The 13,075-nt window shown below is 48.3% G+C and overlaps 2 protein-coding genes across 5 annotated transcripts in view; both read left to right on the top strand.

The window, feature by feature from the left end:
- The window catches only part of Flnb (filamin B), a 147,751-nt gene extending 145,754 nt beyond the window's left edge, over positions 1 to 1,997 (top strand). For all 4 annotated transcript variants that reach the window (XM_015494377.2, XM_015494382.2, XM_015494381.2 and 1 more), the window contains one exon: positions 270 to 1,997. In XM_015494377.2, the coding sequence (XP_015349863.1) occupies positions 270 to 457 (188 nt within the window). In that variant the 3' untranslated portion in view covers positions 458 to 1,997. The remainder of the gene's footprint in view (positions 1 to 269) is intronic.
- A 6,385-nt stretch (positions 1,998 to 8,382) lies between these two features.
- On the top strand, positions 8,383 to 12,030 carry LOC125616236 (protein ATP6V1FNB). Its single transcript, XM_048801011.1, is given in 2 exon segments — positions 8,383 to 8,893; positions 11,912 to 12,030. Coding segments are annotated over 2 exon segments (630 nt in total).
- The last annotated feature ends 1,045 nt before the right edge of the window (positions 12,031 to 13,075 follow it).

The following is a 13,075-nucleotide window of genomic DNA, read 5'->3' as shown; positions in this document are numbered from 1 at the left end:
GTCAGGGGTCAGTTGCCCAGGTTCTGACATCCAGAGCACCTGGACTAGAAACCTGGCTCTGCCATTTCACTTATTTGTTCTCAATGCTGGGCACATGAACCTCACTGTCAAGCTCTGTAAGTCTCTGTTGGTAATCACCACAGCCTCCCACCTGCTCAGGGGCCCAGCGTCCTCACAGAAGCTCAACAGGCAGTCCCAGGCTTGTCTCCCTTGATTCACGTGTTCTCTTTCTGCTGCCCGGAGTGACCACTTTTCCCTTTGCTCTTCAGGTTCCAACATGCTGCTGATTGGAGTCCATGGACCCACCACACCCTGTGAGGAGGTCTCCATGAAGCATGTGGGCAACCAGCAGTACAATGTCACATATGTTGTCAAGGAGAGGGGGGATTACGTTCTGGCTGTGAAGTGGGGGGAAGAACACATCCCCGGCAGCCCTTTTCATGTCACAGTGCCTTAAAATAGTTTGCATCAAATCCTGGGAGGAATTCTTATGGTTGCTTTTATCGCTTGTTTGTAATTCATTTTATACCATGTCCTCCAGCCTGTTGGTAGGTCTAAATCCCATCCCAAAACACAACCATTCTAAAGTGCCTTCAGAAATAAGTCCTAGACTTGACTCTTGAGGGATGCATTGGGTAATCATAAGAAATGCAAATTTGTCCAATGGACTAAGAAGATCCAACGTATACTCAGTTCACCTCAGACCTTGGGGGCACAGGTCACTGCAGACAGACCAAGAATATGGGGAAGACTAACATTTTTAAAAAATGAAACTGGCCAACCTAAGCTACAGGTTTGCTGTTGAGCCTTTACAAAAAAAAAAAGACAGGGGGTGAGGGTGGGGGTGGGAGGGGGCCGGAAAAAAGAGGAGACCTAGTTTAGGTTGTAATTTAGCAAAGGGATTCCTCCAGACCAGCTGGATCTAGTCCAGGGCCCATATTCCATAGGAAAAGGCTGTTAGGTGCTCCACCATGTTGACACTACTTCTCACCAATCACCCATTGCACTCTGGCCTCCTGACATTCTTTCTGGGCAGAGCCAATTGGTGGCACATGGCTTCCTAGTGTTTCTGCACTTCCTCTGGTGATTATTTCCTTGCAGTCATAAAAGTGTGACCATTTGGCTGCCACGGATCTGCTTTAGGTTTCCAAGTCCATTTCAGTCACTTGGTGGAGGAAATTCTGCAGTGACTAGCAGCAGCCCACTTGCCAAAGATCCCTTCTCACCAACACTAGCCCTTGCTTCTAACACACGCCCCAGTCACTTGTCAGCCTTACCAAAACCTTTAAAGTGACCTCAGGTGGGTGCACATGTTAGTGTTCGCCTCATGAAGGCCTATAAGATGACACAACACTCATAGCCACCCCTGCCAACCTTGTGGGTCACTCAGGAAAATATTAGTATAGACAGGAAAGAATGAAGCTCATGCCAACTTTTGGCTGAGTGTTGGGGAATTGTTGAGGGGCAGGGAAAGGCAGCAGCTTCTTTGGTGATCTCCCCCTTTTGGCAGAACAGTGAAAGCTGCGTAGCTGACAGTTTGCATCAAATCCTGGGAGGAATTCTTATGGATGCTCTTGGGAAAACAATAAGCAGGTGCAGATTTTTTTTTTTTTTTTAATGGGGTATAGGGCAGTTTGCAAGCCTTTTGCAGACCTGAGCTGGCTTTGGGATTAAGTTAAAGCAATCAGGGACGTTGCCTCATGGCAGAGCTCAGATGTGTAGCTTGGGCCAGGCAGGCTGACTTTCTGATTTGCTGCTTAGTCCTAAGGAAGTGGCCACTGTCATCATGGGTGTGGTAGGGCTCTGGAGGTGTAGCAGTTGGAGGTGGGTGTTGGTGGTAAAAGTCCACCTTTTAGAAACTGGAGGCAGCCCGAAGCCTAATGTGAAGGGACCACAGGCCTTGGAAACGGGGACAGGGAAGCCAAACTGGAATCAAATGCCGACTGTAAATTGTATCTTATAACTTATTAAATAAAACGTTTGCGCCGTAAAGTTTCCCCTGGCGTTCCTGGGTGGCATCTTTTTTTCTGAATAAATGGTTTGAGCCTCTGACCAGCTCTCCCAATCCCTGACTGAAAAGGCACAGAAGAGCAACTCATTTTGACAATGAGCCTGATTGATCTCTTTCTTCAGGGAAAGGTCTGTGTTCTCCTGAGAGGCCAGGTGGCACAGCCTGAAAGGTGAGGGGACTTTGAGAAGAGGGTGTATGGACCCCAACACCAACACCTCTTGGAGAGTTCTAGATACGAAGCTCACCCAGGTAAAAGCAGGGGCAGGTGGAAGCTTTTCCTGATTACATCAGGAAGTCCTTATTTTCCAGGATGTTCTCAAACAAGAACATACCACATATCATCCCACTGCTTTAGACATGCAAGGTTAATATTCGGTGTCACCATCTGCCCTCTGTGTGCTCGTGCTGTTTTTTCTGAGAGCTTTTTTTGTGTGTGTGGTGGTGGTGGGGACTGAACCCAAGGCCTTATGATGCAAGGCAAGCACTTTACCAATTGAGCTATATCCCCAGCCCTCTCTTTTCTGAGAGCTTTCTGGTTGCTGAATGGCTAGGATGGGCCTGGCCCCTTGCCTCCTCCTAGCGTTCCTAACAGTCCTGTGTCACCGTTGACAAGGCTATTGGGTGCAGTTTGCACACCAAATTTACAGACACAGCTTACTTGGGGTTAGACCCTGGCCCTTCTGACCCCAAATGGGAACTCTGCCCCTGTTGACACTGCTATGGAAGCAGAAGCCCTCGGGCAGTGGTTGAAAGTCCCTGCTGAGCCCCTGGCCCTCCAGTGTTGGGGCAGGAAACTGGATCTTTCCTATGTTTCTTCTGACACCAAGCTGTGAATCAGAATGGTGATTTCTTTACCTCTGAGAGGTGGGAGGAAGAAATTGGAGGGAAGGAACACCCTTATCTGTGGCTTGCACTATGAAGGACTAGCCTGGGCTCCTAGCTCAGGGGGCTATGGGGAGTCCACTCAGGCTCTGCCATGATGTTCTGGCCTTGCTCACCGAGGAGCACAGGGACATAGCCAATGACTTCTCCACCTTCCTGAAGCCTGACCAGGCATTTGGGGAAGGCAGCATTTGTAGGTTAACAGCATGGACTTTGACATTGGTATCCCAGAATTTAAACACTGGCACCACATTTCACTGGCTCTGTGACCTTGGAGAAGTCACTTCACCCCTCTGAGCATGCCTCTCTCTGGGTGGTGATGAGGAAAAGATGAAATCCCACTGGGAGCTGTAAGGAACAGTCTGCCTGAGTCTCCCACTGCTATGGCCTATACCTGCTGTAGTATCAGGACTGTACCTAGTGGCCCCCCTACATGGGGCTGGAGCACATTTCCACTGTAAAAATTATACCAAAGATATCTCAGAGTAGAAATCTGCACACCTCTTTACTGGCCAATGGCTAGAATCAGAGGGCGACTCTTATCTGACTTGGGCTTGGCTGCCATGGAAACCTGCTGTTGTTTGTGGAAACACCTTGAAAACTTTGTAACTTGATCCCTGGACAGGCCAGGTGCCAGGTCCTTTCCCACTTTCACTAGTTGACTTTGCCCCATTCCTAGCAGGAGCTGACAGGATTGTCACTCTTCAGCCTCTAGTGGAGGTTAAGCAGACAGCAACTGGCAGGTGCTCTGCAGAGATCAATTCTCAACACAGAAGAGGCCCTGCCTGTCATGCATGGATGCCCACCTCTTCCTCATCGGGGTTCACTTCGAGACCCAGGGCAGCACCCACCAACTGCTGCCAGGAAGGAAATGTTTTATTACCATGTCTTTGCTTCTAGTGCTCTTGTGAATACCTGGGGTCTTGACCCCAGGTCTAATGCTAGGACTTCAAAGGGGCCCTGGAAGCCACATTCTGATGAGTTTGGTGTAAAATGAGTTGGGTTCATACGGATTTAATTTCCCTTGAAAATTGCTCAGCCTTGAAAAATAGAATAAAGGTTAGTGGCAAAATGAGTGCCCAATCCTTGCCAAGTCCTCAATAAATAATAAATTATTTATTTTTGGTTCCAGGAATTAAACTCAGGAGTGCTCTGCCACATCCCCAGCCCTTTGATTTTTTTAAATTTTGAGACAATCTCACTAAGTTGCTTAGGCTTTCAAACTTGGGATCCTCCTGCCTCAGCCTCCTCCTATGTTGCTAGGATTATAGGTGTGCACCAACAAGCCTGGCTCAAGTTTGTCTTTAAACTGAGGAAGATCATTTATTGTGATGTCTATTAACCTTGGTACTTGGCCTCATCTCATCCAGTAGGGTCAGGAAAGGAATTGAGTCTTTTCAGATCTCTATAACTTGGCTGGAAGTGGGGGCTGCGATGTGTAATTAGATTATTTCACTAATGAAAAATTTCTCAGAAATGTATCTTAATTTTGTTGTTGTTTTGTTTTGTTTTGTTTCCTTCTCATAAATACCACATTGCAGGGAGTTAAGGCCCCAGGCTTGCCTGGATTCAATTTTTCTTCTCTGGCTTTGTCGTAAGGATGCTGCCCAAACACATGGTGGGAGGGATTTTTTTTTCCCCCCCAAACAAAGGAATCCTTCTGTGCTTTGTGGCTTTGTCTGGGGGCAGCCCACGGGGACAGCTCATGTGTGTGGAATTTAGGGAGACCTACCCCTCACACCCTTTTTCTGTTCCTCGAGCATTAAAGGCAGGAGGAATTTAGGAGCCTGATGTGGGACACATAGCCAACCTTTCCACTTGCTTATCTTTCCAGGACAAAGACTGTGGGCCTTTTATGCTCACCCTTTCCCCTCTGCCCTGACCACTGCCTTCCGAAGGCACCCGGACACCTCCCCCTGGCTTGGAGCTGCCCTTGCTTCTAGGCAGTAGACATTCTTAGGGCAAAGTTGGTGCTGGATCCTGGCGGGGTGTTCTCAGAGGAGAAGGAAGCCTTGGCAGAGGTGCCAGGCCCTGGAAAAGTTAGACTTCCGATGGAGCAACAAGCAGCTGCTTTAACAGCAGCAGTACAACCGTGTTGAGAAGTGCTCAGCAAATGATGGCTCAGATGCTACAGCTCAAGTCTATATTCCAATCCCAGCTCTGCTGCTTACCAGCTGAAACCTCTCAGGAAATGCCCTCTCTGCCTCAGTGCCCTCATCTGTATAATGGGATCATAACAAGAAACTTCAAAAATCAGAGACCTACACTTCCCCTTCTCACCTGCCCCCCCCTGCCCCCCGCCTGACCTGGGTAAACCCTCAACTCAGAACTGTCAGGAAAGGGGCTGCCTGAGTGATCCCAAAGTGGAGTGGAAGGGGTGACCCATTGTGGGGAAAGGTGGCTAGCAGGGAAGTTATTTAGCACAGTGGTTATGAGTACAGGCATGGGCTTCCCATCCTGGCTCTGCCATGACCTCAGGCAGCTCACCATCCTCATAGAAAACTGTGCCTCGGTTTTCTTTCCAATGAAATGGGATGGTGGGACTCACCCCATAGAATGTTCTGAGCATTAAACAACAAAATCTGTATAGAGGGCAAATCTCAGTGTCCAGTCCGTTATGAGGGCTCACAAAATGTTATTGGTGTAAGGTGACTATAATTGTTCATCAGTGGGAATGGTTGGGATGGGCCAACCACAGAACACTGAGCTGGGATGTCAGGGCCTCGGGGCATGGCCCCAATGGTGGGAGGAAAATTGAGTCAGATGTACTTGGAAAACTAACCCCCACACACACAACCTTTGTCCTTTTAGAGTTTCAGCCACCCTTTCCCCTTAATACAGGCCTAGACCAAAGACAGACCTTCACAACTTAATTTTTCCAAGTATGAAAATTTTCACAACTAAGACTAATGGTAGGCTCAGAGACACATTATCCCTATTTTTTTTTTTTTTCCTAGAGGAGTGTACCAAAACTCAGGTTGAGTGACTTGCCCGAAGTCACACAGGTAGTAATTAATGGTCAAGCCTCAATTTAGGAAAAGGGCCATGAAGTTTACACTGCTCCCAGACTCAGGGAACAGATTTCAAAAGCAATTCTCCTCATGGACCATCTGCTGTCCTTAGGCCCATTGGAAGGCATCACTTTGAGGACATCTTTCTTTTCTTTTTTTTTAAAGAAATTGTATTGAGCTGAAATTATTTTTTTAATATCTTTATTTTTATTTGTTGATTTTTATGTGGTGCTGGGGACCAAACCCACTCATGCGAGGCAAGCACTCTACCACTGAGCTACAACCCCAGCCCTTGAGGATGCTTTTCTATACCTTCCCCAATTCTCTACCCTTCTCGGGATTGATTTGTCTACCAGGGTTCACCTTAGATTGCCTGAGGGCAGTCCCTGAAATAGGAAAGGCGTGAGGTCTCTGAAGGCCCATGAACACCTGCCTCTCCCTCTCTACATTCAGGACACCCAGACTTACCAGTCCAGGGGTAAGGACAGCCTGTGCTTTGCCTGTCTTCATCTACCTTTGGCTCAGTGCCTGGCACAGGGTCAAGAAAACATGAATTTTCTTGAATGAATAAACAAGAATACAGCTGGCAGCGAGCAGAGGCTTCTTGGAGTTCCGGGATCATACCCATTCCCCATGATGGTTTGACCCCAGACTCCTGCCGCCCTTGGCCCTGCAACTCCTGATTCTTCCCTTCATTCCTCACCCGACCTGCCCCTGCAATGGGGCCAGTATGAAGTGTGCCTGTTCATCATTTCCTTGAGCACATTCTGAGCACTGTGCTAGGCACCACCCCTAGACATGCCCTGAAGATAGATAAGGTTCTGGGCCAGACAGGGCCTGGAAGCATAAGCTCTGTGGGGCAGGGCGTTTTGCTGGTTTTGTTGACTTGCAGCTCCTAACAGAGTGTAGGCCCTCAGGAAAGAAGGAGTGGAACGTGTACCCTGGTCAGGAAGCCTGGATTCTAACCATCGGTGACCACTATGGGTGCTCAACCAAGACAGATCGCACTTAGTCTACACTTAATCTTTCCAGATTTCCCAATCTCCCTTCCTGCCATCTCACCACAGGGGCATTCTGCAACTGTGGGTTGCATGATGGGTGACTCCCTCCACACACCAGCTGTGGCCCTGGCACATCATAGCATTTATCCACACATCCAGTCTTTCCTCCTCCACTCTGCCTGGCTAATTCAGGTTCGCAGTCTCTGTCAAACGTCACTTCCTCCAGGAAGCCTTCCCTCCCCTCCACCCCCCAACACACCTTGTTAATGATTCTGTCCCTCCTTCTCAATTGTGAAACCTCCCTGTCTCTCCTTATCGGCCTTTTGGATCTGACTCAGTGCCCAGTGGAGTTGAGAGCAAATGAATGTTTGTCAAAGGGATAAACGATAGCACACCCAGCAGAGTGGAAAGACAGTGGTCCTGGAGCATTGTGGGTAGCCTCCTTCTCTCTGGTATTCACCAGAAAGGCCCTGGTCTGGGAGGCAGAAGGTGCGAGGGTCCAAAGGCTGACTTCAGGGTGCTGCTGGGCATCTGGTGAGCCCTCCTCTGCTCCACCCTGCCTGTGCCCTCTTGTGGTTGTCACGGTCCCCGGGAGTTTTGTGTCTATGACATCCATGGGTTTGGGAGTCAATCCCAAAGCAACCACTTAACATTGTCAAGTCTCAGTTTTCCTCACCGAGAAATGTGATGTTAACCTGTCTGCAAATCACTCTAGAACTGAGATAAAGCAGGGAAGCCCCAGCCTAGGGTCTGGCACGGAATGGGTGGCTCCCTCCACACACCAGCAGTGGGCCCTGGCATTTCTCCACACATCCATTTCCCTATCTGGAAGGAGCCATGGATACCCTAGCAACACAGTGATGGTTGAAGACAACTGGTACCCGATTGGTGCTTGTTAAAGTTCAGCTGATTTTGATGGAGGGTTGCATAACACTGTCAACTCATTCTCCCAATACCAAGGGGAGTTCTCAATATTATTCCCCTGTGTACTGAGTCCACTGGGTTAACCAAATGGCAGAACTCTGTTAGGAGCTGAGCTGCAGAATTGCTATGTTTCTAGAAGCTTCCTGCAGGTGGCATTTGGGCTTCCCTTGGGTGCCTACTGCATAGTAGATGTACATCAAGGTTTGCTGCAAGGAATAGAGGCCCTGGCTCCCCATCCACCTCTTGGGGACTCTGGGCATGAGGTGAAGGCCTGGGCCTGAGACCTTTGGGGGAAGAACAAGGCTCCTTGCCAGATACCCTGGGGTGAGCCTATGTAGCCAGGCTCTGCTCCTTTTTCTAGCCTGCTCTGTGCTTCTGCCTGTGGGTGGCCAGAGTCCCCTCACCAGCCCAGCCCCTCCTCTCCAATGGGGCCTTGTCAACCCAGCCCTCATTGGCTACACGTTTCCTTGGAGACTGACACCAGCTACTCAAACACAGGCCCCAGAACTATGGGAAGAATCTTTCTTTCTTCCCTCCCTGACCCTCCCCAGCCATGAGGGAAGTGTCATTCTCCCAGAACCAGGCCTGCTGGCAAGAGCACATCCAAAAAGAGACTGCTGCCCGGGTTGCCTGGAATATCCACTATGGCCACAAGTTCCTGAAGGAGGGGACCAGGGCCAAAAAACAGCCCAAGCAGGCCCCCTTCAGATCAGCCCCAGTAGCAGGCCAGGTGCCTGCCAGCAGCTCCCTTGTCAGCAAGGAGGTGAAGGTGGGACATCCACAGGTCCAGGGTGTCCAGAACCAACTGTCCAGTTTAGTGGGTGTCCAGGTCCCTCCACCCAGTGGTATCAGAATAAGGAAGGCCAGAGGAGCCACTCAGGGCCCAGCAGGCCACAGCAGGCCAGAGAACTCAGTGATGAGGCAGGCCCCCTCAAGCACCCTGAAGCTGCTCTTCAAAGGTGTCTCCCACAATGGCGAAGGCCGGGCCCGGTACCTCCAGGAGCGGTATCAGCAGTTACCAGAGGAGAAGTTCCGGTACCCGATCCTGTATGGCTGGCATGTGGGTAAGGGCACCATTCTCTTGCCATTTCAGACCTTTGGCAGGGAGGGCCAGCCTCATCTTTCATCATCCATCTCTCCTGGCACATCAAACTGGCTTACCAACCCTGCCTTTTCATGTACACATGTGCAAATCCTGGCCTCCCCACCTGGAATGTTCCTCCCACCCCTTCCTCTGTCCTGGCCAGATTTCACATCACCTCCTCTGAGAAGTTGAGTTCTCCTTTGTGCTTCTGCAGCTTTTTGGGTCTACAGAAGCACCAAGCCAACTGTACCCCCATTCCTTGTCCTTCTGGTCTGGAGAGCCCTTTGAGTTCCAAGACTTCTTAGTTAACTTTAGGAATGTTCCCTCAGCTTCCAAACTTGGGAGTGGTTCTCAGTGATGTGTAATGAATGAACAAATAAATGAACATGGACTAGAGAATGAGAACTTTATTTGGAATCAGGGGATATGAGTTCAAATCCTGATTCTTTGAGTTGTGTGATCTTTAGGCAAGAACCTGAAATTCTCTGGGCCTCAGTTCTCATATCTGTAAAATATAAAAAAGCTAGTACCTTCCTTCCTATGTCACAGAGTTTTTGGAAAAATTGGGCAGGGTTGGGGAAAGCACCTGAAATAGGAATTATCCTAAAACAAAACAAAACAAATCAAAAAAAACCCTGTGCGGTGGGATCTGAATGTGACACTTAATTTGGGACATCCTGTAGAGGAAGTGTTGAAAGTACTGAATGCCAGCTTTGTCCCCAAACTAGCTCTGTCCCAGGAACTTGGGAGGCTGAGGCAGGAGGATCACAAGTTCAAATTCAGCCTCGTCAATTTAGCGAGGCCCTAAGCAACTCAACAAGACCCTGTCTCTAATAAAATATAAAAAAGGACTGGGGATGTGGCTCAGTGGTTAAGTGGCCCTGGGTTCAATCCCTGGTACAAAAACAAACAAACAAACAAAAACTAGCTCTGAAAAATGACTCAGTTTGAAATTAGGAGACTTTGGTTTGACTTCTGTTTCAGTCATTCATTTTTTTTTTTTTTTTTAGTACCAGGAATTGAACTCAGGAGCACTCGACTACAAGCCACATTCCCCAACCCTTTTATGTATTTTATTTGGAAACAGGGTCTGACTGAGTTGCTTAATGCTTTGCCGTTTCTAAAGCTGGCTTTGAACTCTCAAACCTCCTGTCTCAGCCTCCGGAGCTACTGGGATTACCGGTGTGCACCACCACGCCTGGCTTCATTCATTCTTTCATTCAACAAATGTTTATTGAGTATGTGTCAGGAACTTTTGTTCCTGGGAATATATCAGAGAGCAAGATTAGACCAGAATCTGCACTCCAAGGGGTCAGGCCACAAATAGATACACAATGTAGGTCAGGCAGTGAGGTCCATGCTGCAAAGTGACACTTTTGGATCTTTACTGTGCATGAGGTCATCAGTGCAGTCTTGTTAAAAGGCACGTTCTGATCCAGTAAGTGGAGGGGCTATGGAAGAAGATTCTGCATTTCTAACAAGTTCTCAGATGCTGCAGCTGCTGCTTTGGAGACCACACTTGTAGTGTCTAAGGCTGTTAAGAGGAGTTAACTGAGGATGTAGAGGTTGTGGCTAAGGGTACTGTCCTGGTAGATGGCTTTCTGGGGAAAGGACATGGGAGCTGAGTCCTGGGATAGGATGTACTTCACAGGACTTCTGGAGGAAGGGCCTGACTGCCTGCGTTCACAGTTGGTCTCTGTTTTAAGTATTGTGCAACATCTTCCTCTTCTGCTCTAGTCCCTGGGTCCATATCCACAGCCTGTGAAGCCAATGCCAGTGAAAGGTCACCAGCTCTAGCAAATAAAAATGCAGAATACCTGGTCTCATCTGAATTTCAGATAGCTGAACCTTTTTTAGTGCAAGTATATCCTAAATACTGCATGACAACTCTAATAAAAATTGAGTCATGTTTATCTGCATGTTTGTTTTTTTTTTTTGTACTAGGGATTGAATTTAGGAGAGCTCTGCCACTAAGCCACATCCTCGGGCCTTCTTTATTTTTTATTTTCAGACAGGGTCTCACTTAGTTCCTGAGGCCAGACTCAAACTTGTGATCCTCCTGCCTCAGCCTCCCTAGTCACTAGCTATTTGCATTTCCAACGTAATTGGACATTCTGCAACCCAATCACTGGAGTGCCAATACCCACATCAGAAGGCCTGATCTTGGATGCTCCCTGAGTTCTAAGGCAATTTCAGTTTCTAGGCAGAGGTAGAGAGATTGTTTACCTCTCTAGGGGTTCTACTTAAGCCCACAGTTGCGGCCAGAATCACTGGATCATTCTGTAAGCCCCTGGCCTCACACCCCGAACCCAAGTCCAGTTCATGGATGAGTTGGAGAAGAGATGATAGACTACTTCTCCCCTTCCTACCACAGTTAGGAACTACATCAACTAGTGGATACAAATAGACACAGGGAAGAGGAGTTGAAGGCATTGTCTGGGCTCCAACTAGGTCAGACACAAAATGCCCTTGTATACTTATAAAGTGTCAGTTTAGTGCCTGGCACATAGTAAGTGCTGAATAAATGATATCTGGTATTATTGTTGACTCAAGAGGCAGTATTTACAGCTTACAGGCATTTGGGAGCCAATTTGGCCTTGGATCAGACATCAGAGCTCTTACTATGGAGCACTGGGATGAGTGGGGTATCCCTGATAATGGGAGAAATGTGATGATGGATTGGAGTGAGGAGAGGGGTCCAATAAGTTAACCATTGGCATGACATCAATGTTATCCATCAGCGAAAATTCTGTTCATGGTGCCAAAGCAGGATCTTGGGGTTCTCATGCTATCTGAGGTATTAGCCTTCAGTTATTGGATCATAGGGAGGCCTGGGATAGAGGTCAGGAAGCATAAGAGGGCAGTGACTATTCCTAAGTGACAGAAGTATTTCCATAGTTGTTACACTATATCTCTGCTGGCCCCCAGTTCTTTGGGTGGGGTGGTGCTGGCGGGAGGATGGTGAACCCTGGTCACCCAGGTCTCTGCTGTGTTCCAGGGGATGCCATGAAGAACTTCACAACATCTCCGTATGCCAAGACCCAGACCATCGCAAAGACATTTTACCTCAAAAGTAGCATCTTCCATTTACCACGGTGAACAGACCAGCTCATGTGAAGTTGGCTGGGGAAGGGCCCTCAGCTGCTACTTTCCTTCCTCCTTGATCTATCTGGATCCTCCAGGGGACATGCTACCAGCTAACCCTGCCCTTCACTCTGCCTTTTGCTAAGCCCTACCTCCCTGGTTATGTGTGGATGGGCATGAGTGTGCCTCTAATGCAGATGGACCTCTGGGATGTACAGTTGACCCCCCCCAACCCCACAGGTTCTTGTCTGTGCTTGCAGACCTTCACTCCTTGCAGACCTGCCCATACCCTACCATCATCAATAAGGCCTGGGCACTGGTGCTCATTTCTTGGGGAATCAACAGAATCTCACTGTGCTCTATCAGCACACCTGGGGGTGGGGGAGGGGCTCACCAAGTCCTTAAGGTGCTAATGGGGATGTGTGTGTGAATAGCTCCATGCTTTTTATTTCTCTACAGTCCGTTGTAGGGATCCAAATCAGAGTTGTTCTATCCCAGTGTATCCCACAGTTTAGTGAAGAAATAGTTTTCATTTCTTCTTACTGTTTCTCTCACACCCAGGAGCCTGCATTAGTCAGGTTGTTATAGCCTCACTGCTGTAACAAAAAGCTCCTAAATCCCAGTTGTTAAAACCAATAAAGATGTATTTTTTACACCATAATCCAATTTGATTTTCAGTGGACAAGGGTCCAGATGCTGATCTAGGAAAGGCTTCCCTCGTCTGCTGTCTTGGCCATTGCCTAGGGCCTCAGAATCCTTCCCAGAGTCCTCTACATCCAACTGGGGGACAAGGAAACATGGAGTGTAGAGACACGCACTCAGTCTTAACCACCTTGGCCTTCTCCTGGAACTGACAAATGCTATGTCCTCTAACATTCTATTGGTGAGAACAAGTCACATGACTTCTAGGTGAGAAGAAGCCTGGATTGGTCTATAATTGTGTTTCAGTCAGCCTTTTGTCCCTGTGACAAATACTTAAGAAAAAGAACTTGAAAAAAAAAAAGGTTAATTTTGGATCATAGTTTTGGAGGTTTCAGTACGTGGTTGGCTGGCTCCAAGATACAAACACTATGGTGGA

This window comes from Marmota marmota, unplaced genomic scaffold (genome assembly GCF_001458135.2).
Source record: "Marmota marmota marmota unplaced genomic scaffold, marMar, whole genome shotgun sequence".
In the NCBI taxonomy this organism is placed as follows: domain Eukaryota; kingdom Metazoa; phylum Chordata; class Mammalia; order Rodentia; family Sciuridae; genus Marmota; species Marmota marmota.
The sequence above is the reverse complement of the archived record's forward strand: the minus strand, read 5'-3'. Positions and strand labels throughout refer to the sequence as shown.